Genomic DNA, 25753 nt, shown 5'->3' on the forward strand with positions numbered 1-25753 from the left:
AACAAGATCTGACACCCTCTTCTGGAGTGTCTGAAGACAGCTACAGTGTACTTACATATAATAAATAAATTAATTAAAAATAAATAAATAAATAAATCTTAAAAAAAAAAAAAAACTAGTTGCAGGGATTGAATGAGCTCTACCATAGAGCTACATCCCTGCCATCCATGGTGGGTCTGAACCCTTCTTGGGCTCTGGATGTTGTGGCATCTAGGCAGGAGCTGACAAGACATAATGGTGACTGTGTAGCCTCTGCACAGACTACATGAGTACGCTGAGTGTCCTTGACAGAAGTCATGTGATATTTCATTGCTCGTGGTATAGCTGGCAGGCTCCTGCCCTGGACTGTGCTGAAGCTCTCCCAGCCGCGAGGCCTACCTGGCTGGCAGCTGCACAGCGAGGTATGGAGAGATGCTCCAGGCAAGGTTCACGTTGTCCTTCCACTGCTTCTCACTCAAGCTGATGTACTTGGACCTCCAGTTGGCAACACTGTTCTCTCCTGCCTGGTCCAGCTCTAGCTCTGGGGCTGATAGTGGGTTGTACCAAGTGATGAGGCGCTCGATTTCAGTGGCCTGGGAGAGCAATCACAATGTCCACCATACTCTCTGCAGGGGTCATGTGCTGCACCCCCTCCTCCCTGCACCCCGGGTGTTCAGCTGTCACATGGTGGGAGTGGTATGGCACAGGTCTTACCAATAGTGACAGCAGCAGTGTCCTGCGTTTCATGTAGTACTTGTGCAGCTGGGAGCCCCGGTTGGTTTTCTTAGACATACCTAGGAAGCAGAGATGAAACATGGTCATTGCCCTTTGAGGCCACTTCTCTGCTCTGTCTTTTCTTTTGGTGGTGTGTTGGCAACTGAAACAAAAATCTTGGCCATGTATTCTAATATTCTCAGACTCTGCTGTTTTAGAATCTAGAAGACATTGATCTCTAATGCTCTGTTCTACCATCTGAGTGAGTGTCCATCACTCCACCAAGAAGGGAACTTAAGATTGGCTTAAAGATGCAGGAGCCACCCCAGACCCTGACCAACCTGACTTTTTGGAGATGGTTGACATGCCACTGGAGAGGGGGTAAGTGTTGATCCAGCCCTGTGTAGCCTGTTGTCGAGAGCCCACAGTTATATCCAAGTTGCTTCGGGTATCCTGGTTATCTGTGGGTAAACACAATGAAGGCTCTGGGATGAGGTGGCTCAAGACATGGCATCACAAGGAAGAGAGCTTGGCAAGTCTTACTTTGTAAGCACAGGTACCTAAGGTTGACTTCCCTACAACCTACATTAAATAATTTGGGTGTGGTGGTGCACCCTTGTACTCCTGATGCTGGAGAGATGGAAACAGAGGTGGCTCATAGCCCAGCCAACCCAGCCTACTTGGCAAGTTCCAGGCCAGTGAAGGACCATGTCCAGAAAAAAGAAGTCATCATAGATCAGGGCACACGCCTTTAATCCCAGCACTTGGGAGGCAGAGGCAGGGAGATCTTTGGGTTCAAGGCCAGCCTGGTCAGTCTACAGAGTGAGTTCTAAGACAGCCTGAGCTACACAGGGACACCCTGTGTTTGAAAACAAGAACAACAATAAGAACAACAACAACAAAACAACATCACAAAGAAACATAGGTTCTCAGCCATGAGAAGGCAACTGGTTCAGACTGGGTTTTTCTTTGCACAGCACTGGTGTAGATGGATAGCCCTTTGGATAAGCCCTTTCAGACTGAGTTTTCCAAATACTCATGAATTCTTTTATTCTAATTATTCTATGTGGAAAATGTCCTAAAATTTGTCATAGTCCTAGATCTTTAAAGTAGAATAAAACTAATACTATCAGTTTCAAAAAAAATTTTTTTGTTTTTTGTTTTTTTTTTTTTTTTTTTTTTTTTTTTTTTTTTTTTTGAGGTTAGCTTGAAGTTCATCAACAGCAAGGCTGATGTCACTAACTCCCATGGGAAGTGAGGCTCTCCTAGTAGCCCAGGCCTGTCTACCTCATCACTACCCTATGCTGTTTAGCTTTATCCACACAGCTCAGACTGCCTGTAACTCCATATATATTCCTATATACTGCAGGGTGGCCTTGATCATGACACTCTTGACACACAGCCTCTAGATGGATCAGACTGTAGGCATGCCACCATAGATGGCTGACACTTACGGCTTCTGGTAAGTTAGTATGTTGTGACAGATGATAACTTAGCTGTCTACATGCAACCTTACATCTGCAAAGACTCATGCAGCTGATATTTGCAGGTTTTTAAAAATAGCAATCATTTATATGACCAGGAGAAATAAAAGATATATACTTAATCTCTCTATCTTTTCTTAAGATAGGGATTCTCTGCCCTGGCTGTCTTGGAGCTTGCCCTTGGAGCTTAGCTCGAGCTCAAAGATCTGCCTCTGCCTCCTGGGATGAAAGGCATGTACCACCATGCTGGGAATATATATATATATATATATATATATATATATATATATATATATATATTTTAGATATATTTAAAAAATTTTCTTTTCGAGACAAGAGTTTCTCTGCGTAGCCCTGGCTGTCCTTTAACTCAGAGGTCTGCCTGCCTCTGCTTCCCCAGTGTTGGGATTAAAGCCTCACGTACAGCTGGGACTGCAGGTATATGCCACTGTGCCTGTCTGCTCTTAATTTAGACAAATAAAAAGACCAGAACCTCGAGTTAGAGGCTGTTCTATCACCTGACATGGGTGCTGGGAACTGAACTGAGGACCTCTGGGAGAGCAGCAGGTGCTCTTAACTGCTGAGCCAGCTCTGCAGGCTTGCTCCCTGTTCTTATTTCTTACTTTCAGCCTTTGTTTGACACGGATTAGTTATGGCTGCTGAGAGAAGCAGGGGTAAAGGGTTATTACACCAACATGGGCAATTAATTAGTTACAGAGCCACTAAAGAAAATATGTGGGTCTTCCAGGAACTATTAACTACCCAAAGAGCCTCAGAATCAGGGCTTTGTGAGCCCCTGCCCCTAATCTCTTAAATTAACTCAAGGAACAATCTGCATATATTCCATTTGGCTCCTGGCTCTGAGTACATTCCTGAGGATATTGCAATGTAGTCATACAAGGACTACTGAATGAGGTTGGTGAGCAAGAGCCAGGTAAACGGGGGCTGGAGAGATAGCTCAGCGGTTAAGAGCACTGACTGCTCTTCTGAAGGTCCTGAGTTCAAATCCCAGCAACCACATGGTGGCTTACAACCATCTGTAATGGGTCTGATGCCCTCTTCTAGTGTGTCTGAAGACAGCGACAGTGTACTTACATATAATAAATAAATAAATAAATAAATAAATAGAAAAAAAAAAGAAAAAAAAAAGAGCCAGGTAAACTATGTCCTTATGTAAGTAACTTCCTGGGAACTGGATGATATAAGCTGGCTTGTAGCCATTTTTTGGGCATGTGCACAATATAGCTCGAGGTAGTACCTGAAATAGTCAAAGGCTGTTGAGTATATCTTCTCTCGAAGCACGTTTCGAATGGTTGCATTTGGAACCACATCAGCATGCAGGAGGGACAGCCCCAAGGTCAGCAGTCTGAGAGAGATCACAAGGTTGGAGCCCAGGGCAAGGGCTGAGCCTTGAGGGGTATGTTCTCCTAAGCAAACCCCATAATCCCTGAATATAAACCCTAGAAGCATTACCAGCGTATCATCACTCAGTGTTCTCTCCCCACCATCTCTCCTCCCTCAAAGGCTCATGTATTCCAAGCTGGCCTTCAGTTCCCTTTAGGAGTGTTAGGGTAACCCTGAATTTCTGATCCCCTTGCCTATGTCTTTTAGGTGTCAAGATTATAGTGTGTTTAAGTTTAAAAAAAAAAAAAATCTATGCATGGGTAAAGGTGTTATACAAGAAAGCCCCAAAGTTAAAATTTAGGTAACTTAAACACAAGTTTTTCCTGTTCTAAGATGCAGCTAGCTCATTAGCTCAGCTCTTCCATGGACGTGCAGATGGTCACGTGTTGGGCAAACACACTCTTGAGTGTGTGCTTGGGGGTGTGATTTGTAGAGTGCTGGCTTGATGCCTCGAGTTCCGTCCCTACCACTGCAAAAAATGGGTATGAAAAAAAACATTTCTAAACAAAATAAAGCAAAACATGCTTCATTTTTGTTGAGAGAAAAGCAAATGAACTCTGTGATGTTCTGACTGGGCCAAGACCCCTAGGCTCACAAACAATCTGCAGTTTTGTCCCCATGGGATACTACTATGATTTCAACCCTAAGGGATGGTGGAGGGGTTATCGTCCTAGTGTATGATTTCTGCTAAACCAAGCCCCGAGCAGGGTATGAGACATAAGTAGGAAGGTACTGCTCTGCTCCGGCCTACACGGGTCTTACAGTGCTGGGGTAGGGTGGAGGTCAGGAACCAAGTGGGTGGGTAAGACACAGTGCTCTGCACAGGGAAAAGCTAAGATATCCCACACAATCCAGTTGCAATGGGGTTTTTCTCAAGGGCCAGATCCCAGCTACAGCCTGACAGTGACATGGACCCTGTGGAACAAGCATGTTCACATGTAGCAAAAACAGGGTGACCCAGATCCAGGGGCAAGTAGCTCTAGAGGCTCAAGTAGGGGTGCATGGCATTGTGGACAGTCAGGCTAGGCCTAAGGCATGGTGCATGAGTAGAATACAGCACAGCCACTTTATAGAGGCTGTCTACACCAGCAGAAGTATAGATGCTAGCTTCTATGCTACTGAGTCCTAGATGATGGCCTGTGGTGGGGAGCAGATCACACACAAGCCTTTATCTACTCCAGGGAGCTTGGATATGAGAGGGAAAAAGAGAGGTCTGACCCACCATTGCAAGGGAACAGAAGACAGCAGAGAGAGGAGGAGGGCAAACTGATGTTTCTGAGTGCATCTGGGATCAGGCAGCTAATCCTGTGAGTGAGGGTTGCGCCTTTGTGGTGGTGCAGGCAGAGTCAGGAAAATTCTGCTCATTTCTGTGATGGCTACATGCTACTGATAAGCAGCAACAGGAATCATTTTCTATAACTTGTTCCCATTGCCTTTAGAGAAGTATCAGTCAGTGACAGGCTAGGTATTATCAAGAGGACTGGCCCTTCTCTGTAGGTGGTTGGAGAAGTGCAGTTCTAATGGGCTATGAGGCCATGGTGTGGAGTTCAGGGAAGAGAAAGACAATACCCGGTAGAAGCAAGAGCTTCTACCATGCATTGGTGCTAGTCGGCCCCTCACAGACAACAGCAGAGGCCATGTTCTAGCGAGAAGGACTGTACTAGGGACAGGGGTTGGGGAGCCTCTTAGCTAGCCAGAGGATCATGGTCTCATGTCCTCTACAAGTCCTCTTGATCGTCCCAGGACAGTGCCATAGGATTTACTCTACACTGCACAGTAGCAGCATCGCAGGACAGGACATACCTACCACCCTACCATGATCTACACACTGCACATATGCCCCACATGCCAGTAACAGCACACTCAGGTGCCCCAGAGAAATAGGGTCCTCACTTGAAACGTGGTCCAATGGCCGCCACATGCCTGTTCATGCTCCCCCTGGCTCCACCAATATTGAGGGACATGGAGCGCTGCAGCAGGCTTGAGAAGATCTCCACCTGGTCAGAGCTACAGTACTTGGCGATCTCAAACCGCTGGACCAGGAACTGTGGGAAAGCAAACAAGCTGTGTAAGCTGTCACCCATTCTCTCAGGCCAGGGCCCCTAGACCAGCTGGTGGGCTGGGCTGACCCAAGTGTCCCCAAGGCTGTCCCTACAAAGCTCAGCGGAGCTTGAGGGTAGGCACATACATCGATCCAGATGTAGTGAGGTGTCACTTCAGGGGGACACGGTCTTGGCTGACTTGCTTCTGATGCTGCCAGGGGGTCTGCTTCCTTTGTTTCCACAGAAAAGAGGCCGAACTTCTGCTCAACTGTCATGTGCCAGGCTCCTGCCATCTCCCGCATAAACTGCAAATTTGAAAGAAAGGTCAGTGCCTCTAGAGAGTAGAGGGTGGGTGGCTGCTTTGGTTTTGAATTCCTGAATAAAGCTCAACTTGTAACTCATGCCTGTGACCCCAGTACTCAGCAGGTTGAGGCAGGAGGACTGGAATGAGTTCAAGTTCAGCCTGGGCTACATACAGAATGAGATGCTTTCTTAAAACAAACAAAAAGTAAAACTGTACTGGATGAAATTAGAAGGCAAACAAAGTAAGGAACAGTGCCCCAGAACCCATGTCTCGGGGAGTTACTCAAGTCTTTGGTATGCTTCCTCCAGCCTTTCCCCCACCAGCTGACTGTCAACACAACTCATGGGCCCAGCAGAGCAGGGAACAAGGTGCAGCACATCTTGGTTAGTATGTCCCTAATGCAGTGCAAGCCTTCCACAGGCTCTGCCCTGGTGAAGTTTGGAAAGAATTCTGAAAACTACTTGTATTAAGAAGGGCAAGTACAGGGAGGCAGAGGCAGGCGGATTTCTGAGTTCGAGGCCAGCCTGGTCTACCAAGTGAGTTCCAGGACAGCCAGAGCTATACAGAGAAACCCTGTCTCGAAAAACCAAAAAAAAAAAAAAAAAAGAAGGGCAAGTACAACATGCAGGATTTCCAAGCTACAAAGGCAGGCCTTCATTAGCTTATCAGATTTGAGAGTAGCCCAGGAAGTCCAAGGGAGGGCAGGCTGTAAGTGTCAAGATCAGAGTCATCCCCTTGACCTAGCCATACTGATCCAGGGCCCTTTCTGCTTTGAGCTAGTAGGGTTGCGCGGGTAAAGCACAGTAGTGTTCTGGAAGGAGTAGGGGCTAAACAGAGAAATGGTTGCTATTTTACCCTACAGAAGCACCAGCAATGCATGGGTTATGCAGGCTTTGGTTCCCTTTCTAGTACCATTACCTACCCTCTTGCAAGACGTGGCTCAAGAGGCTGGGATCAAGAGCACTAATGAGCAAGATGGGAGCAGGCTCAGGAGAAGCCCTGGCAGGCTGTATAAAATGACACCTCTCTTCTGCTATTCCTTGTGATTCCTGAAGGCACAGATGCCATTGGGAGGCCATGAGGGTGAAGACAAAGGCCATTCATGCTAAGGTAGCATCGTTGTAGGTGGGAAATGAAGAATACCAAGGAATTATACCCTGCCGTGGCTTCTATTAGAGTCTGGCTTCTGCCTACTGTTAGATGTATTTTTTTATGGTAGAAGTTGGGGTACCAAATTGGTTGGAAGTATAGGAAACCCCAGAACTGATGGGACAAAGTAGCCAAGCAGAGGCTACGCACCCACTCATTTGTGTAAGATCCACTTCTATAATAGGGTCTCCCAGACTCTGGGAACAAACAAACGTGGATGGTACAAGAGATAAGCAACAGGCAGCATACTAAACCTGAGAAAGCAGCAGTATGGTGCATAGAGGGAAGGTGTTTTAGATAGGGTGGCCAGAGAATGCTGGTGGGAAGGAAGGAAACATTGGACACAAGTCCTAGAGATGGCCAGCAGTGACATTCATCTAAGCAAAGGAAATGGGATGCAGCTAGGCAGAAACAGCCTGGAAGAGCAGGAGTCACGGGATCTAGCAGAGCTACAGCAGGGCAAATGAGAAGACAGAAGGGACAGAAGTAGGTGCAGGTGAGCTTCAGGTCCAGAACAAGTCTGTCAGTCTAAGTGAGGTGGGGAGAGCAGCAAGAGGCCTGGGAATCAGAGAGAGTCAATTCAGTATAGTTTGTACTGCATGCTCCGATTGCATGTATACAGGACAGCATGGAAGCAGGGAGGCTCAGTGTGCTAGTTTGAATGACATGTTCCTGTAAGTCTTGGGCATTTGAATACCTGGTCGCAGGTTAGTGGCTGTCTGAGAAGGAGTAGGAGGCATGTCACTAGGGGAGGAGAGTTTTTAGGCTCATATTTGAACAGGCTCCAGTTGGTAGCACTGTTGAGGGATGTTATAAAACCATGATGGGTGTTGCGAGTGCACAGCCTTGCTCCATTCTAGTGTTCTCAGCTACCCACTCTGGCAGCTGCTGCTATGCCTCTGCCACTTACAGACCTGCCCTCTGGAACCATCAGCTAAAATAAAGACTAATTCTACAAGTTTAGCCATGGTGTCTTATCACAGCAGGAGACAGTAACTGATTCAGTGGGGCTGCTCTAAGGTCAGGGGAGAGACAAAGGAGGCCAGGGCCACAAATGCAGCTGGAATGCTGGGATGTGACCAAATTTTGGATCTATTTAAGGTAAAAAGATAAAGCTAATAGGGCATGTTCTGGGCCATTTGTAGGAAGTGTAAGATGTCAATAGCAGCCTGGTCTATACAGAGATAAGATAGGTACAGCATTGTCAATAATGTGGTGTCTAAAACAGGAAGCAACTGGATCTCTACAGCCTAGGCTTTTCTGTGGTGCTGTGAACTGAATCTAGGACCTCATATGCTAACAGGTGTTTCTTCCACTGAGCTATATACTTACAGTGGATTTTTTTTTCAACCAAACTAAAAAAATATATTTTATGTGTATGAGTGCTTTGCCTATATGTGTGTATGGGCACCGTATGCATGTTAGTACTGTGAACTAAACCCAGGTAAGAACAGCAAATACTCTTAGCTGCTAAGCCATCTCTCCAGAATCCTTTCCACCTTTTTGAGATAGTCTCAGTAAATTGTTCAGGTGGGATTGAATTTTTGATCTTCTTGCTTTAACTTTTTGAAAAGCTAGTTTGATCATAAAGTTAGGCCACTGAGTTTGACCCTACCAGCTGGGATGCTCGCTAGCTAAGCACATGGTGCTTGGTGGCAGGACATGGCAGTGCCAGGAATGGAGGTGCTAGCAATTCTGTAGGTGATGCTGTCCTGGCAGGCAAAAGGAACGTTAGGCACACCTGCTGAGAGGTCCTGACTGAGACCACCCTACCTGCTTTTTTTTTTTCCCCAATTTTTTATTAGGTATTTACTTCATTTACATTTCAAATGCTATCCCCAAAGTCCCCTATACCCTCCCCCTACCCACCCACTCCCACTTCTTGAGCCTGGCGTTCCCCTGTTTTGGGGCATATAAAGTTTGTAAGACCAAATGATGGCTGACTAGGCCATCTTCTGCTACATATGCAGCTAGAGACTCGAGCTCTGGGGGTACTGGTTAGTTCATATTGTTGTTCCACCTATAGGGTTGTAGACCCCTTTAGCTCCTTGGGTACTTTCTCTAGCTCCTCTATTGGGGGCCCTGTGTTCCATCCAATAGATGACTGTGGGCATCCACTTCTGTGTTTGCCAGGCACTGGCATAGCCTCACTCGAGACAGCTATATCAGGGTCCTTTCAGCAAAATCTTGCTGGCGTATGCAATAGTGTCTGCGTTTGGTGGCTGATTATGGGATGGACCCCTGGGTGGGGCAGTCTCTGGATGGTCCATCCTTTCATCTCAGCACTGCTTTGTTTTTTTTTTTTTTTTTTTTAGGACAAGGATTTACTATGTAACTCTAGCTGGCCTGGAACTTGTTCTGTAGTCCAGGCTGGCCTTGAACTCACAGTCGCCTTTCCAGTTCTGGGATTAAGGGTATGTACCACCATGCTCAGCCATGAAGCTTCCCTGGGAAGGAGAGTCCATAAGAGAACAGTTACATTCCCACTATAGGTACTTTTAGGACCCATAGCCTGGGGCAGCTCCACCGTCCTTGCCACTAAGCCTCCCTAGTGCTTCAAACCACCTACCCTGAAGACAGACTGTAAGTTCAGATATTCAAGGGTACCTGGAATCCAAGATGCAACATGAGGGTTGACAACAGTGGTCATAACCACTGCTCTACCCTGTGAAGTTGAATCAATTCTAATTCTCTGTGGTTAGGCTGTGTATGAGGGCTGTGGCTCTACAGAACAAGCTCTACAGGGCAAGCCTGACACAGCAGGGAAGAGACCTTACCTCAAAACCAAGTAGGTCCATTACAAATAATGCATGGGGGTAGGGCTGGAGAGATGGTCACAGGTTAGTATCAATGGTTGCTATTTGAGGGGTCCTGGGTTTTGTTCCACACACCCATATGTTAGCTCCCAGCCACCTCTAACTTCAATTCCAGGGGATTTGATGCCCTGTTCTGACCTCCTTACATACAAGACATACATGAAGTACACAGACATATGTGCAGACAAAATAACTATATACATTAAATAAATAAACAAACAAAAATAAATGTATAAAAATACTGCATAAAAATTTCCTTTAGGGGCTGGTGAGATGGCTCATCAGTTAAGAGCACCGACTGCTCTTCCAAGGGTCCTGCGTTCATATCCCAGCAACCACATGGTGGCTCACAACCATCCGTAACAAAAATCTGATGCCCTCTTCTGGAGTGTCTGAAGACAGCTACAGCGTACACACATAAAATAAATAAATTAAAAAAAATTTCCTTTAGACTAGGGTATATAAGATGTACATGATACAAATATGAATATGTGTCTTACATATGGGATTTGTTTCCCATAAAACGTATTTCATTCTCTACATGCAAATATTCCATAATCTGAAGGAAAAAAATCCAAAATCTGAATTAGCTTCTGTACTAATCATGTCAGATAAGTGATACTCAACAAGTATAATCTTGCCTGGAGGCTCCATGAAAAAGTAATTCTAGAAACGCAGACCTAGGGTAAAATGGCTGATTCCATAATTAGCAAGTCTATAAAGCAATTCCTCCCAGTCAGCTCTGACATCAGCAGGTTTATAACAGACTGCTCTCCATTCCGAGCCTTCCATATATAGTCTGCACCAGCCACTCCAACATCATCATACCTTTTGCCACACACAGTGTTCTTTCTGGAGACCAGAGTTTACGAGAGTGACAGTGTCCAGGGTCCCAGTACTCACTGGTAGCAGAGCCAAGGCAGCTTCTCTCCCACGTGCAAACCCACCCACCCACAGCTAAGCTGGGTCAGTGTCCTACCGGCACTTCCACTCCGTTCTTGCCAGCCAGCAGCCACTCCCAGCAGGCTAGTGCAGTCTCCATGCCATGCTCATTGAACATCCGCAGGGGACCCCAACACAGATGATGGAGGAGCTGTGGGTCACAATCTGGAACCAAACACAAATTAGTCAAGGGCTCCTGACTCTCGCTGGGCCTGAACATGGGTTCCCTAGGCTGTGATGAGAGCCAGCCCTATCGAGGGCCAATAATGCCTTTTATTTATAGCCAGCTCATCAGGGAGTTCTACTAGCAGACCTCTTATTCCTTCTTTGACTGAGTTCCAGGTTATCAAGGATTTCTAAGAAAATATTCACTTAGAAATGAACCCAGAATTCCATGGGCCTTGTGCCTGTTACCTTTGCTGCTAATGAGCATTGCTGTTAATTTGAACATGGCTTGTGTATAGTGCTGAGGATGACTGTGGTCCAAAGCTGTGATCAGATCCTGGACCATCATTTTGTTCAGGTCAGACATCTGGCCTGTGGCACCTGAGAAGCGAATCATTCCATGTACCTGTGAAGAAGTACACTTATTAGCAGCTGTGCACGGAGTCCGGCATCCGAGTGAGACCCTGGCTACCAGCTCACCCAGATCACAATAGGGCTGGCTAGACTAGAACTCATCTCAATGGTGCTGTCATTGAGCATAGCTCCAGGAAATATATGGTGGCATTTTCACCAACTCTGATTCTTGAAGGTGGAGACATATTCTCATCAGTGTACACAGTGTTAAGCCAGGACAAGGTTTATGAATATAAGCTAGATAAATAAACTTCCTTCAGAGTTAATTAATGACTCAAACAACAAAACTGCTTCACTATCTTTTCATATATAATTTTTTCCAGAAAGCATTACTTTCTTATTCATATACTTGGCTATACAGGAGATATGACTCTTTCCAAAAAATAAACCCAGGGCCCAAAGGCAGACTTTCTGCTTCCACAGCATCATTCAAAATGACATAGAATAAGCTCTCTCTGCAGTTCTCAGCCTGAGGTCAGCCTATGCTGAGTACAAGACTCACAGAAGAGTAGCCATTGACTGAGCAAGAAGCAGTGCTCGGGGGAGGCAAGCCAACTCTGACAAACTTTGTGAGATTTCAGCCTCCACCTTCAGTGTCAACAAGGCTTCAATTTGTGGAAGAGAAAACTGAAATCTGACAGGTCAGTGATATGGCTGGCCTGAAATAAACTCTGTGAGTGAAAACCCTCTGTGTGGAGCCAGCAGACATGGTTCCTGAACCTACTTCTGACAAGCTGTTTAACCTCAGGAGCTGTGTTTCTTTACATCTAAGTGTCCAGGAGAATGCGTGACGTAACAAAATGCCCTGGCATGCCTGAGTGTGCCCAGTGATACAACTTTCTGGCAGAGGTGCTAAGTAGCTGCCATAAATGCCCTGGAATGTGACACTGAGCACTAGCGCCCAGGCTCCTCAAGGCAACTGAAGTGAGTAAGTTCCACATCGCTCAATCCCTCTTTCACATTCCACTATGAAAGAGCTAGATAGCACGAAGTCAAGATGCTCAGAACAGCTCTGCATAATGGCAAGAGAAGTACCTCGCCGGCATAGCGGTTGCGCAAATTCAAGGATGCCATGAAGTTGGAGTAGTCTTTCTTCACACAGGCCGGGCGCTCAGTTAGCTGAGTTGCCTATAGACAGGAGCAGAGAGCTGTTTTAGATGCTGAAACATATTTTTCTTATGTTTGGTAAGACATCAAGCTCTGATACAGACCATTCAACCTTCAGTGTGCTGAGCTAACACAACCACTAGACATTTGCATGTCTCATGGAAAAGTTTTATTTTTATTTTTCCCCGAGACAGGGTTTCTCTGTATAGCCCTGGCTGTCCTGAAACTCGTTCTGTAGACCAGGCTGTCCTCAAACTTGCCACCACACATAAATAACTCTGGTCTGCACATTTGTGTACGAGAGCTATCTCTTTTAAGTTGGGGAGTATAGATCAGAGGCACCTTAGTCAGAATCTCAAGCGTAACCAATAATCAAGCACAGAACAAAAAGCATCCTTTCCTATTTACCAAGAATCTACTCAGCTGGACGTAGTGGCCCACACCTTTAATCCTAGCACTTGGGATCGAGACACAGATGGGTCTCTTTGAGTTTGAGGCCAGCCTGACAAGCCAGGGTTTCATAATGGGAAACAAACCAAAACCAAAAACCAAAACCAAAATAAAACAAGTAGCAACCCAAGTGTCTTCTCCTTACTTATAACCTATAACTTTCTAGGACAAAGATGAAAATCCTTCCAGCAAAACAGGCCCTTGTGAGCAAGTGAGCTGGCTAGTACCTAAAAAGAGCGCTTGGCTTTAAGCCCTGCCCTCTGCTCATATGTTCTCCAAGTGGTGGAGAGCTCAAGGCCGGGGATCCGATCCTGAAACAGGACACTAAGGTAGAGAAAATCTTGGAAACAAGAGAAGGGAAACAAAGAAGCCCCGCACTCTGAGATCTGTTTGAAGCATTTGAAGATTACAGTACAGTGTGCTAACAGCCTGAGGCCCTTCTCCCTTCCTAGCCACGAACCTGCAGTTTCCTGCAGTAGTCTCAGCAGAGACTAGCAGCTGCAGCAGCTTCCTTTTCATGTTACCATGTGGTGAGTGGAAGCTCAAGGTTTCTCTGCAGCTGTCTCCCTCTCCTCCCTTATCCAGTGAGAGTTGTCCGAGTGCTGGTGCAAGCTGTACCTACATGTGGATATGCCTTCCTTTCTTCCCAGAGCCTCTTTTAACCCATGTACTTAAACACATCTATTAATACCCAAGGACCCTATAGTGAGACACTCTCTCAAACCAAACCAAACCAAACCAACTTTGATACAATTTCTAAAGCTTCTTCAATTCTACTGTTAATCCAGAAACCCCTTTCAGCAGCAAAGCTACAAATCCCGGCTAGGCCTGAGCTGAGGACTCTAAAATTCTAGGGGACTTCTTCAGCCTGAGGAAGGTGACAATGTAAAGCTGTGTCTCTGTCCTCTAAGTGCTGACAATATACTGTGCACTCTTAAGAGTAGAAAGGCTAGTGACAGCTAGCTGTGCATGGTCCAACTGGCCACATCTGCCAAGCCCAACGCCTTTAAGCAAGTTTACTAACACCAAGGTACAAGCTCCCTGGCGACAGAGCCACAGACCTTCCCTGGGGATGGTTCAGGTCCTTCAACAAGTGTTCTTTTCTTGGCTTGGTGATGAAGATCTTCTTTCCTTCCTTGTAGTGCCTTACCCCTGCTCCCACTTAGCACATCCCATAGCCCACCTATAGTCCACAAGGAGGGCAGAGCAGAACACACATCTGGCAGTATTCTAGGTTCATACTGAGTGTGTGTGTGTGTGTGTGTGGGGGGGGCGTGTAGAGTGAAATAGCCTATGCTGCAAGGCCAGCCTATGCAGCTAATGAGGCCGGCTCCTTATTAGCAGGTGCAACTGTCTGTTCCATCCTGACTTAAATTTCAGCCTAATTTAACTGTGAAACTACGGCTTTTGGATCTAAATTAATCTTAAACACAACAGATAAAGCTGGGAGGGGGTTGGCATGTGTGTATTTGAGCACCTGCAGGAAATAGAATCATGAAGTCCAGTGAGTATTCCAGACCAGCAGTTCTCAACCTGTAGGTTGTGATTCCTTTGGGAGCCGTATATCAGATATCCTGCATAGCAGATATTTACATTACAATCATAACAATAGCAAAGTTATAGTTATGAAGCAGCAACAAAATAACTTTATGGCTGGAGTCACCAATGCATTAAAGGGTTCCAGTATTAGGAAGGTTGATTCCAGACAAATTTGACTATGATATGCTGCTGTGTATGTCTGAGAAGCCAGTTTCTTTCCTCTCTATAGACACCAGAAAGTCATATTTCATCAATGCATCAAATTTTACCTTCAAAAATCTACATATTTCAAAACTTAAGCACAATAGGGAAATGCCTGTTTGGATGGGCGCTTCTTCTGGACCCTCATCAACCCCCATCTGTCAACAGATACCCTATGTACCTCACAAATGTGTGGGATAGGGGAGCTGAGGGGCCGTTCATGAAAATCTACATATAGACTGAGTCCTTCACAGATTAGGGGCTCACTGTTCCATAGGATATTTATACATACCCCAAGCGTTGTGTTCTGCTTGTTGTAGCCGGCAAAATGAAGGATGCTTTCAGTGGCCATGGCCAATCCTGTGTGCTGGGACAGTCCTGACACCCAGTTCTGATGCTTGTTCAGATATTCCTGAAATCAAAGAAAGCAAGCTACTTCATTAACATAAAGGAAAATGCTAGAAGCATAAAGCAGCAGATCAGATACCAGGCTTCAGCGCAGGACCTTCCCTGACTTTCTAACTGTGGGACCATCAAGGAGAAGTCCTTCTCATTTATAAATGGGGAGGAGCCCTGATCTCTGAACGGCTGTTGGCAGGCTATGTCATGATCTATACCAGGACCATCTTAACTGCAAATATGCGATCTGGCAAGTGTTCTCTCTGCCAAATGCTAGAAAACAAGCTGTGTCGCTTCAGGCCTGCTGTGAACATGTAGATTTCTGTTTTGCTAGGGCAGCACTTTGCTACTGAAGGACGTGTGAAATGGACACTGGGAACCCAGAACAAGTATCTGAGCATGTCTGTTGGCTAGCAGGAGGCACCAGTGATGCACGATATTTGATCACACTTTGAATCCCAAGCTTGTGTTATTTACTTAAAAAAGCCTGCTTCTAGTTGTGGTGTGGCTCAGCCCTTAGCACACACCTCTGGTTGGAATACAGACAATGCCCTAGTATGCCTTTAATCCCAAATCATGAAAGTAAAGTTAGTTTTTAGAAGGAAGCACCCATGTTTGAAAGTGATGTCTAACTGAGTGGCAGACAAAGTAATGAATCAGAGAAAGATTTGACAGAATAGGCCTGGAGAGATGGCTCAGCGGTTAAGAGCACTGACTGCTCTTCCAGAGGTCCTGAGTTCAATTCCCAGCAACCACATGGTGTCTCAAAACCATCTGTAATGGGGATCCAATACCCTCTTCTGGTGTGTCTGAAGACAGCTACAATGTACATACATACATGAAATAAATAAATAAATCTTAAAAAAAAAGATTTGACAGAATAAGATATTCCCAACTCTCATGAGCAGAGAGAAAAGAAAGAGATGCAATTTAAGGGAGCAGTGCAGAGAGAGCAAGGGAGGAAGGAGGGGGAGGGGGGAGAGAGAGACAGAGAGAGAGACACACACACACAGAGGGGGGGGGGAAGGAGAGAGACAACAAGCTAGACACAGGTGAAGACAGAAGGACTAGAGAATGAGAAGGAGCCAGATTAGAACACATTGCCAGAGTTAGAATGAGGCCAAGCAGAGCAATTCAGGAGAAACTGAGAGAAGCCAGATTGAATCAGTCAGCTTGGAGAGAAGTTTGAGCCAGAACAACTAAGTTGAATCAGCCAATCAGAGATCAGGAAGAACTAGAAAGGGTTGTGCTTATTCAGGAGGACTCTCAGAGGCTGAAAACATTCTAGACCTTGATTAGACTATATAGAGGCTAGAAACTTCCCAGTCTAGGCCTAGGTTAGCAGACAGAGGCAAGAAGCATCAGAGACATTTAAATCAGGCACATAAAAGTTATTTTTATACACCAGAGCAGGACAAGAGGAAAAAGAATGTTTTTACTCTTGGAATGACATATTCTCGTCACCACAGGAGCAGTAAAGGAGAAAGCACACGAACACACACAATATTGCCAAATATTTTAGGAATTTCTATAGCTGGGGAAATCCATCTATGATCAGACTCTACAGTGATAGGGACTGAGTAATGGTTAAGTTTAAAAACCAAATCAGACTTGCTTCTAAGACTGGACCACTGTGGTGGCACTGTGGAGGGGGACTGGAGGTGGCTGAGGCTCAGGAACATGGGCAGGCAGTGAAGCTGGTCGGTGAGAGCTGCATGAAGCCAGGGGCTTAGAGGGACGACTTCTGGGAAAGCAGGAAGCAGGGGGGTGTTGTGCTTGGTAGAAACATTATGACCCCTTCAAGTCTCCTTATATTCTCTTTTCTTTTCTTTTTTCTCTTTTCTTTTCTTTTTTTTTTTTCCTTTCTTTCTTTCTTCTTTTTTTCCCTCAAGACAGGGTTTCTCTGTGTAACCCTGGCTGGACTGGAACTAGCTCTGTAGACCAGGCTGGCCTTGAACTCACGGAGATCCACCTGACTTTGCCTCCTGAGTTCTGGGATCAAAGGTGTGCACCACCACCACTCAGTTTCTATTTTGTTCTTAAGGCTGTTTGTCTAAAAAAAATTGCTAGAGTGGATGACCTCTATCTATTGATTCCTTTTTGTTTCCTGAAACCTTTAGGCTCGAAAGGATTCCTGTCCTATCTATGGCTCCTTTCCTCTACATGACATGAAACCTGATATTTCTCAAATATTAATGATTTGGAAAAAAAAATTCTGAAGACTTCCAGTAGATAAATATTAAAACTGCACAGTGTCAAAGTGTGGCCTTTATAATCAGGAGTGGCTTTGTCCTCTTCTGTGTATGAATCTGGGTCCAGGTGATCCCTCTTTCAGCGCTCCTCAATCCTTGCTGACCGACCCCTTTGCGGAGGGTGACCCTAGCACAAGCAAGGGACTCTTGCTCAGTGCATCTCAAACTGACTCTGAGTATCTCAGAGACAGCTGCTTTACACTTCGTGGGCTTCACCAAGAGGAAGATATATATTTACAATAGTGCTCCCTTGAGTTAGGCGTGGTGTCATACGCCTTTAATCCCAGCACCCAGGAGGCAGAGGCAGGTGGATCTCTATGATTTCAAGACCAGTCTGGTGGTCTACATGGTGAGTTCCAACCAGGGGTATATAGAGAAACCCTAAAATACAAAAACAAAAATAAATGAACAAAATTAGCTTCCCCTTAGATGTTCTCTTGAGGTCACACAGGCTTCACTCAGCAGGCCTGCTCCCTGTTAGCTCAGGCTCTTTCTCGGGTTCTTTCTAGTGGTACCTTTTTTTTTTTTTTTTTTAAATCTTTGATTCCTTTTAAAACAACTTTTCCCTTCTATATTCTGTGACACTTTTGTTCTCTTTGCAAGCCAGAACTTTAGTCTGGAGAAATGCAGATATACGTATGTATGTAGCCTAGACAGAGCTTCACTGAGACTCAAGTCTTTGATTGTCTGCTCACTGACCTTCACCAAGGCCCTGCACTAAGGTGCACATAATGCACCAAGCCTGGGTGGCCTGTGCCACTGTCCCTAACCCCCTTATTGCTCCAACTCACCTTGCAAGCAGCCACAATCCTCCCACCGCCTTAACACCTTAAAGTGGTCAGAGCTGGCCCACTGACCTGACAAGCACAGGCACCCCAAAAGGTCTGTCCAACAGATAACCCGTGAGGTTATATTTGACTACTCTCTGATATTTGCAGGAAGTACCTGTAGGTGGGACTTAGTGACTGTGGGTGCCCACTTCATGGCTTCCTGCAGGATCATTCCACAGCGCGCAGCAAAGTCTTTCACGATGCTCTGTAAGTTAGACAACCTGAAATCAGCCTATCTAGGTTATAGTGACTGTCACAGGCTAAACTGTGTCTTCTTCAAAGTCTTCTGTTGAAGCCCTGACGCTCAGAAACTCAGAATGAGACTGTACTTGGACAGGGCTTTGAAAGAGGTAATTAAATTAAAGGCCACCGAGGGAAAGCCGGGCCTAATATAGCTGGTATACTTATGCAAGTTAGAAATGTGGAAACATCAGGGACACCCCTCAGAGGGAAGACCACACGAGAACAGAGAAGGATTCTGCTTTCCAAGGAGAGTGATCCAGAAGACGCCCCTACTAACACTTGGTTCTCAGATGTTTTATGCCCATCATTGGGAGGAAATTTCTTTCCTTAAGTCACCCAGTCTAAGGTAATGGGTATGAAGTTTTATCAGTGACTATGTACTAACACCAAAGCTCCAGGGCACAGGGATTCTGAGTACATTATGGTCTGTGGTTCTTGCAGAAGGCTGTATGGTAGATCCAACATCAACAGTCCATCTTAAGGCTACTGTGCAACATGTCCTGAGTCAGTCAATAAATGAAAAGGCATGTTCTAGGGCTAGAGAGATGCCTCAGTGGTTAAAGAGCACTGATTGTCTTCCAAAGGTCCTGAGTTCAATTCCCAGCAACCGTATGGTGGCTCATAACCATCTGTAATGGAATCTGATGCCCTCTTCTGGTGTGTCTGAAAATAGCAACAGGACAGTGTACTAACATACATAAAGTAAAATAAAATAAATAAATCTTTAAAAAAAAAAAAAAAGGAAAAGAAAGAAAAGGCATGTTCTAGATGGGAAAAAAGCCCGCACAGGTGCCACATCATTATGTCCAGGTGGAGAGGCCTAAGTCAAGGCAGGGCCCTGCCCAGGCTGGAAGATTGCTGGGCCAGTTCAGTATTCTGTAGCAGGGGCTTCTTCTCAGACTCAGTCAGGAGAGGAGCTATCAAGACATCTTCCTTATCTGGGGCTACGTTACCGATTTTGAAGGGTATGGCAAAATCAGTCCGTCATTCTATTTTATAGTGAATAAGTTGGCATGCATCTTTTAGGACTGAACTCTAAAAACCATGCTTGCTCAATGCATGCTGACAGCTGACTCATAGCTAGAAATGCCTTTGGCAGCTAAAGCAGTCATGCTGCAGAGTCCGGAAAGCCAAAGGCCTGGAACACAGACAGGCTCAGGAATTCAGGAGCTCCCCCTGCAGTGGGCAGTGCTGAGAACCTGGGGACTCAGGGACCTAAGGTATGTTGAACACCTGTCTTGACATCCCCAGGGAAGACCTCATTCTAGGGGACCAGGTGGGACTTACCTCCCGGGCTTCATATGTGTCAGGAACCGTGATCCGATAGGGGGCATCAGGAATGTCATAGTAAGGTTGGTCCTTGTGAATATCCTAGAAACAACAGACCCCTTAGCCCTCAAGGCTGCTTCTGCCAAGCATGTGACACAGTCAACAGCCTATCAAGAGACATCAGGGAACAATTCGGGTACCCACTCCATTTATCACTTGTACATAAGTGAGGCTCAGGGGTATTATTGGAGTCAGCACAACACAGTGGGAAGCTCATGTGTTAGGTACACCTACACACTGGAACACTCACAGCACTTAGTGACAGTGACAGGGTCTGCAGGATGTCCAACATGGTCTTCAGCACAGTCCCGCTCCAGAGCAAGTGTGGAAACCTACAGCAAGAGGGGTTCTCAGGGCTGAAGAGATGAACTTTCCAGGAACCTACACTGTCCGCTTCTGTGCAGGCTTCCCCTGCACAGGCACGAGCCGTTGAGACACAGCACCTATCTATCCACCTCTTTCTCCACAGTGAGGTGTATGGAGCCTGGTCAGAAATGTTCTCAGGTCCAGACCATCCTACTTCTGAGGGCAAATACAGACCACGGCCCTCCTTGCCAAAGCAGTCCTAGTGTTTTATGGTGGCTCCCCAGCATTGCTCACATTAGGGTACCACAGAAAACAAGAATCCTGGAATGAAGTAAGGCAGTGGAGTGAAGTAACAGGTCATGGGCTGACGGCCCACAGGCTGGAAGGACACTGCCTTGTGCAGCAATCATCGTATACATGGCCTGGCTTGGATGTACACCATATGTGCATGGCTTGGTCCTCGTGGATATCCTGGCTGGCTCCTGACCTATCCTCAGATTCTGCAGCTGCCTCAGGAAGCTGAAGGCAGGCTGTGTGCTAATTTGGCCTTTATACTTCAGAGGCTGCCCAGCTTACCTTCTGAAAGGTGTTATGGCTAAGCCTACTTTGCCTCTTAGCACAATCAGTGGGAAAACACAAGGGTGAGCTTTTATTCTGAGAAACTCAAAAGGATCCTTAGTCTCCTGGGGGACTTCTAGCTAAATCCTGGTTTAGGAGACAGTGAGCTTATTTTAGTTAATACCAATGGCTCAGAATGAGTGTGTTTCTAGGATAAAATGGAGGCTCTAACAAACTCATTGGCATTCTTCAGGGAGCTGTATCGCCCCTGAATATTTGTTCTGACTTTGTTATTTTCTGGGCTGATGATGTAATGGTGTTCCAAGCTATCAACATTTATATACATATAAAGCATTAAAGAGAAATCAAACTTACTTATCCACCAGACCAGAGAGGTATTTGTCAGCTACTCTCCTTATCCTCTTATGGATATGGTTGAAGTTTACCAGCAGAAACTGGGCATGCCGCTCCAGCTCCTCTTCATTCTCCTTGGTCTTAGCCTAGAGTGAGAAGACAGGTACCATAGGGCTCTCCTGTGTGTCTCCAGCAGGCACCCGCTGGCACTCAGGCAGGCTTACTTTTTCTGCCATCATGTTCAGGAAAGCATCAAACACTTTGTCAGCAACAGCAATGACACACTGCATCATCCCTGCAATGAGAGGGAGTTCCAGGGATTAGGATAGTCAAAGTTACCAACAATCTCAGACTCAGAGAGGGCAGTTCCAGGGATCAGGCACAGTCACAAAAGTTACCAACAATCTCAAACACACAGAGCTGCAGAGTAGTACATCTGCCATAACCAGTCTGAAGTTGTCAGAAGTAGAAAACCTGGTGCTACATACACTATCACCCAATTCTCCCACTCATGTCCCCTTTCTGTTCCTGGAGCGAATCCTGGACACCGCACAGAATTTCCTCATATCTCTTATAACTGTGTTGATCCCTCAGTCTGTTCTTGGACCTCATGAACTTAATACTTTAAGGACACAGTTAGTTAATTTATAGAAGGTTTTTCAATTTAGCTATCTTAGACCTGTTCATTCGTGTAGGTTGCAGGGGACTTGGAATGTCTCTCCCCTCTCCCCTGCCCCCCTCCCCCGGAGTTTCTTAAGACACGGTTTGACTGGTTTGCTTCTCATGTGTAGACCAGGCTAGACTTGAACTCATGGCAGTACTCTAACCCGAGACTTCTGGATGCTGGAGTGAGAGGTGGGTGCTAGCATACCCGTTTTTCTCGTCTCATCGTATCAGCGGCTATGGCATCTACCATAAGTTATTTTGTAAAAATAATTATGTGTGGGCTGGTGAGATGGCTCAGTGGGTAAGAGCACCCGACTGCTCTTCCAAAGGTCCAGAGTTCAAATCCCAGCAACCACATGGTGACTCATAATCATCCGTAACAAGAACTGACGCCCTCTTCTGGAGTGTCTGAAGACAGCTACTTACATATAATAAATAAATAAATCTTTATAAAAATTATTTTAAAAAATAATTATGTGTGTATGTGTATGTCTCTGTGTGTTTATGTGCATATGTATGCACAAATGCTCATAAAGGCCAGAAGGGGCACTAGACTCCTTGGAGCTAGCTGTGTTACAGGAATTTGCCTGATATGGGTGCTGGGACTCAATATCAGCAGTTCTCTTAACTTCTGAGCCATCTCTCTAGTCCCCAAATTGAAAGTCATTTAAGGGTTGACATGACGTTAAAAACCTTTCCAATATCCTGGCAAAAGCCCACCTGTAATATCAGTACTTGGGTGGTGAAGACTGGACGACAAGTTCAAGTCTAATCTGAGCTGTATGACCCTGTTCAAAACAAAACAAAACAAAACAACCCAGCCAGACTCATGGCGCACCCCTTTAATCCCAGCACTGGGAAGGCAGAGGCAGGGGAATCTCTGAGTTTGAGGCCAATCTAATCGACAGAGCGAGTTCCAGGAGAGCCAGAACTACACAGAGAAACCCTGTCTTTTTTTAAAAATTAGATATTTTATTTACATTTCAAATGTTATCCCCCTTCCTAGTTTCCCCTCCGAACGCCCCCCATCCCCCCTCCTCCTGCTCACCAACCCACTCACTCCCATTCCTGGCTGTCAGTCCCCTATACTAAGGCATAGAACCTTCACAGGACCAAGGACCTCTCTTCCCACTGATGACCAACTAGGCTATCCTCTACTACATATGCAGCTAGAGCCATGAGTCCCACCGTGTGTTTTCTTTGGTTGGTGGTTTAGTCCCAGGGAGCTCTGGGGGTACTGGTTAGTTCATATTGTTGTTCCTCCTATGGAGCTGCAAACCCCTTCAGCTCCTTGGGTACTTTCTCTAGCTCCTTTATTGGGGACCCTGTGCTCTGTCCAATGGATGCCTGTGATCATCTACTTCTGTATTTCTCAGGCATGAGAAACCCTGTCTTGAAAAACCAAAGGAGGAAGGGAGCTGGAGAGATGGTTCAGCGGTTAAGAGCACTGACCACTCATCCAGAGGTCCCGAGTTCAATTCCCAGCATCCACATGGTGGCTCACAACCATCTATAATGGGATCCGATGCTCTCTCTCTTCTAGTGTGTCTGAAGACAGCTACAGTGTACTCACACACATACAATAAATAAATCTTGAAAGAAAGAAAGAAAGAAACAAACAAACAAAGAGAGAGAAAGACAGACAGACCAAGGGGGGGAAAAGAAAACCTAAACTAAGTAAGTGTATACAATGCACATATATACATGCATACAGTCATACGACATTTACACACAAAGTAAAAATAAATTGAAAATCATATGAGCTATTTACATAATATTTACATTCTACTGGGTAATCTAAGTAATAGAAAATGACTTATAACATACCTGCAGATGTGTGTAGCTTCTATGCAAACTCTATGTCATTTTATAAAGGGAACAACTTGAAATGAAGTCTCCCTATTTTTGTTTTACATTTTATACTAAACTTTACTCTTTTTAGAACATCATTATGATTCATACCATTTATAATGTCAACTCATTTCAATTAAGCAAAGTTACAAAAAAATACTATTTACATTCGACAAGCAACAGAAAGATGCTTCAGATCCCAAGTGACCATCTAAGGAGCCTTGGTTCTTTTTAGCAGAAGACACTGTCAGAGACCAGTGTCTGGGTACTGGCCTCGTGCACACAGAAAGTGAACTGTTTTGGGTCTTTGCAGAGTGACAAAATCAGAAGAATGTGTTTTTTAAATTAAATTAAATTTCTTTTTGTGGTTCTGGGAATTGCATCTAGGGTCCCATACATGCCCTCTATCATTGAGTTACATCCCCATAACCTCCCTTTGTGTATGTGTTCTGTATGCTTGTCTGTATACCTGTGTGGAGTGTACACATGGAGACATCAGAGCAGGACACTGGGTATTTTTTTTTTTTCTACCACTATTTACCTAAGGTTTCAGAAGGTTCTCTGACTAAATCTGAAGTTTGCCGTTTTGGTTAGGATGTTGCCGTTTTTTTTGGTTAGGACGGCTGGCCAGGGAGCTCTTGGATCCAGCTGGCACACAGCCATTTTCAGCTTTTACAACAGTGCTGGGAATTTGGATCTTGCTGGATCTTCACAGCAAACACCCTTACCTACTGAGAAATCTTCCCAGCCCTCTTTCTGCTTTTTTGAATCTCTAAGTTAACCAGATTTGTCCTGAATTTGCAATTATCCTGCTTCAGCCTCCCAAAAGGCCTGGATACCTACCCAGTCATTGACATCGTCTCAAGTATCCTGCTCTGTCCTTGAACTCCCTATGTAGCTGAGATGACCCTGACCTACTGATCCTCCTGCCTCCACAAACCAAGTGCTTGGGTAACAGCGAATACTAGTACACCAGGAACTGAACACAGGGCTTTAGGCCCACAGGGAAGCGCTCTACCCACTCAACTACAACCCAGGCTACCCTGGATTATTAAAATAATAATAATAATAATAATAATAATAATAATAATGGCGCATGCCTTTCATACCAGCACTTGGGAGGCAGAGGCAGGCAGATTTCTGAGTTCAAGGCCAGTCTGGTTTACAGAGTGAGTTCCAGGACAGCCAGGGTTACACAGAGAAACCCTGACTTGAAAAACCAAACAACAACAAAAAAACAAAAAACAAAAAACAAAAACCAAACCAAACCAAACCAAACCAAACCAAAACAACAACAAAAAAAGGTCTTTGGGGGCTGGAGAGACGGCTCAGTTGTTAATATCACTTAACAGCACTGCCCGCTCTTCTAGAGGACCTGGGTTCCATTCCCAGCACACATATGGCAGCTAACAACTCCCTGTAACTTCAGTCCCAGGGATCCGACATTCTCACACAGGCACACATGCAGGCAAAATAGGTTATAAAATAAAAACAAATCATTTTTACAAGGAAAAAGTATTTTACATTTATTATTTGTTTTGTGTGCACTTATATTTCACAGTGCACGTGGATTTTAAGTGTCAGAAGACAATTTACAGTCAGTTCTCTCCTTCCACCACAAAGGTCCCAGGGGTCAAACTTAGGCTGACAGGCACAAGCACCTTTATGTGCTCAGCCATCTTGATGGTACTACCTTGCCTTGTTTTTAAGGCTAAATATTTTATGAAGATACTTTCAATGGAGTACGTAACATAAACCTATTTTCTCTATGTGAACAGAAAATAGGAAATATCCTTTTCTTTTTCCTACTCAAGCTCAATTTATCATGAAAGTACTGTAATAATGAGCTTACCAGATTTGTCTTTCTGAATAGCTTTATCCTCAAAGTAGCAGAACATTACCTGGAAGCGATCTGGATCTGTAGAACGCAGTACCCTAAGAAAGAGAGCAGCATTGAACACATTTTACAAACACATAACCCTCCCCTTCCCATCAGAGACCTGCCACTGTTCTGAACTGGTTTGGCTTACAGGACACCATCTTTGCTCTTTATAGGAGCACACTCTCATTTGGAGTTTCTATAGGCTGATGTTTACCATTTAGTAACACAGTTCTATCTCCTTCAATCCACAGAGAGGTTAAATGAACCAAGGCTTTTTTTTTTCTTTTCTTTTCTTTTCTTTTCTTTTCTTTTCTTTTCTTTTCTTTTCTTTTCTTTTCTTTTCTTTTCTTTTCTTTTCTTTTCTTTCTTTCTT

General features: G+C 45.1%; 1 protein-coding gene across 1 annotated transcript in view; it reads right to left on the reverse strand.

Moving 5' to 3' along the window:
* Positions 1-25753, reverse strand: part of Pi4ka (phosphatidylinositol 4-kinase alpha) — a 126482-nt gene that overhangs the window by 15330 nt on the left and 85399 nt on the right. Inside the window, 18 exon segments of the mRNA XM_021209064.2 lie at positions 379-572; positions 694-773; positions 1035-1231; positions 1316-1347; positions 2016-2019; positions 3436-3543; positions 5475-5626; positions 5770-5928; positions 10872-10999; positions 11249-11405; positions 12449-12541; positions 15003-15122; positions 18307-18396; positions 19722-19805; positions 20014-20095; positions 21003-21127; positions 21206-21276; positions 25351-25433. Coding sequence (XP_021064723.1) covers positions 379-572; positions 694-773; positions 1035-1231; positions 1316-1347; positions 2016-2019; positions 3436-3543; positions 5475-5626; positions 5770-5928; positions 10872-10999; positions 11249-11405; positions 12449-12541; positions 15003-15122; positions 18307-18396; positions 19722-19805; positions 20014-20095; positions 21003-21127; positions 21206-21276; positions 25351-25433 — 1959 coding nt within the window.

This window comes from Mus pahari, chromosome 12 (genome assembly GCF_900095145.1).
Source record: "Mus pahari chromosome 12, PAHARI_EIJ_v1.1, whole genome shotgun sequence".
Lineage (NCBI taxonomy): Eukaryota > Metazoa > Chordata > Mammalia > Rodentia > Muridae > Mus > Mus pahari.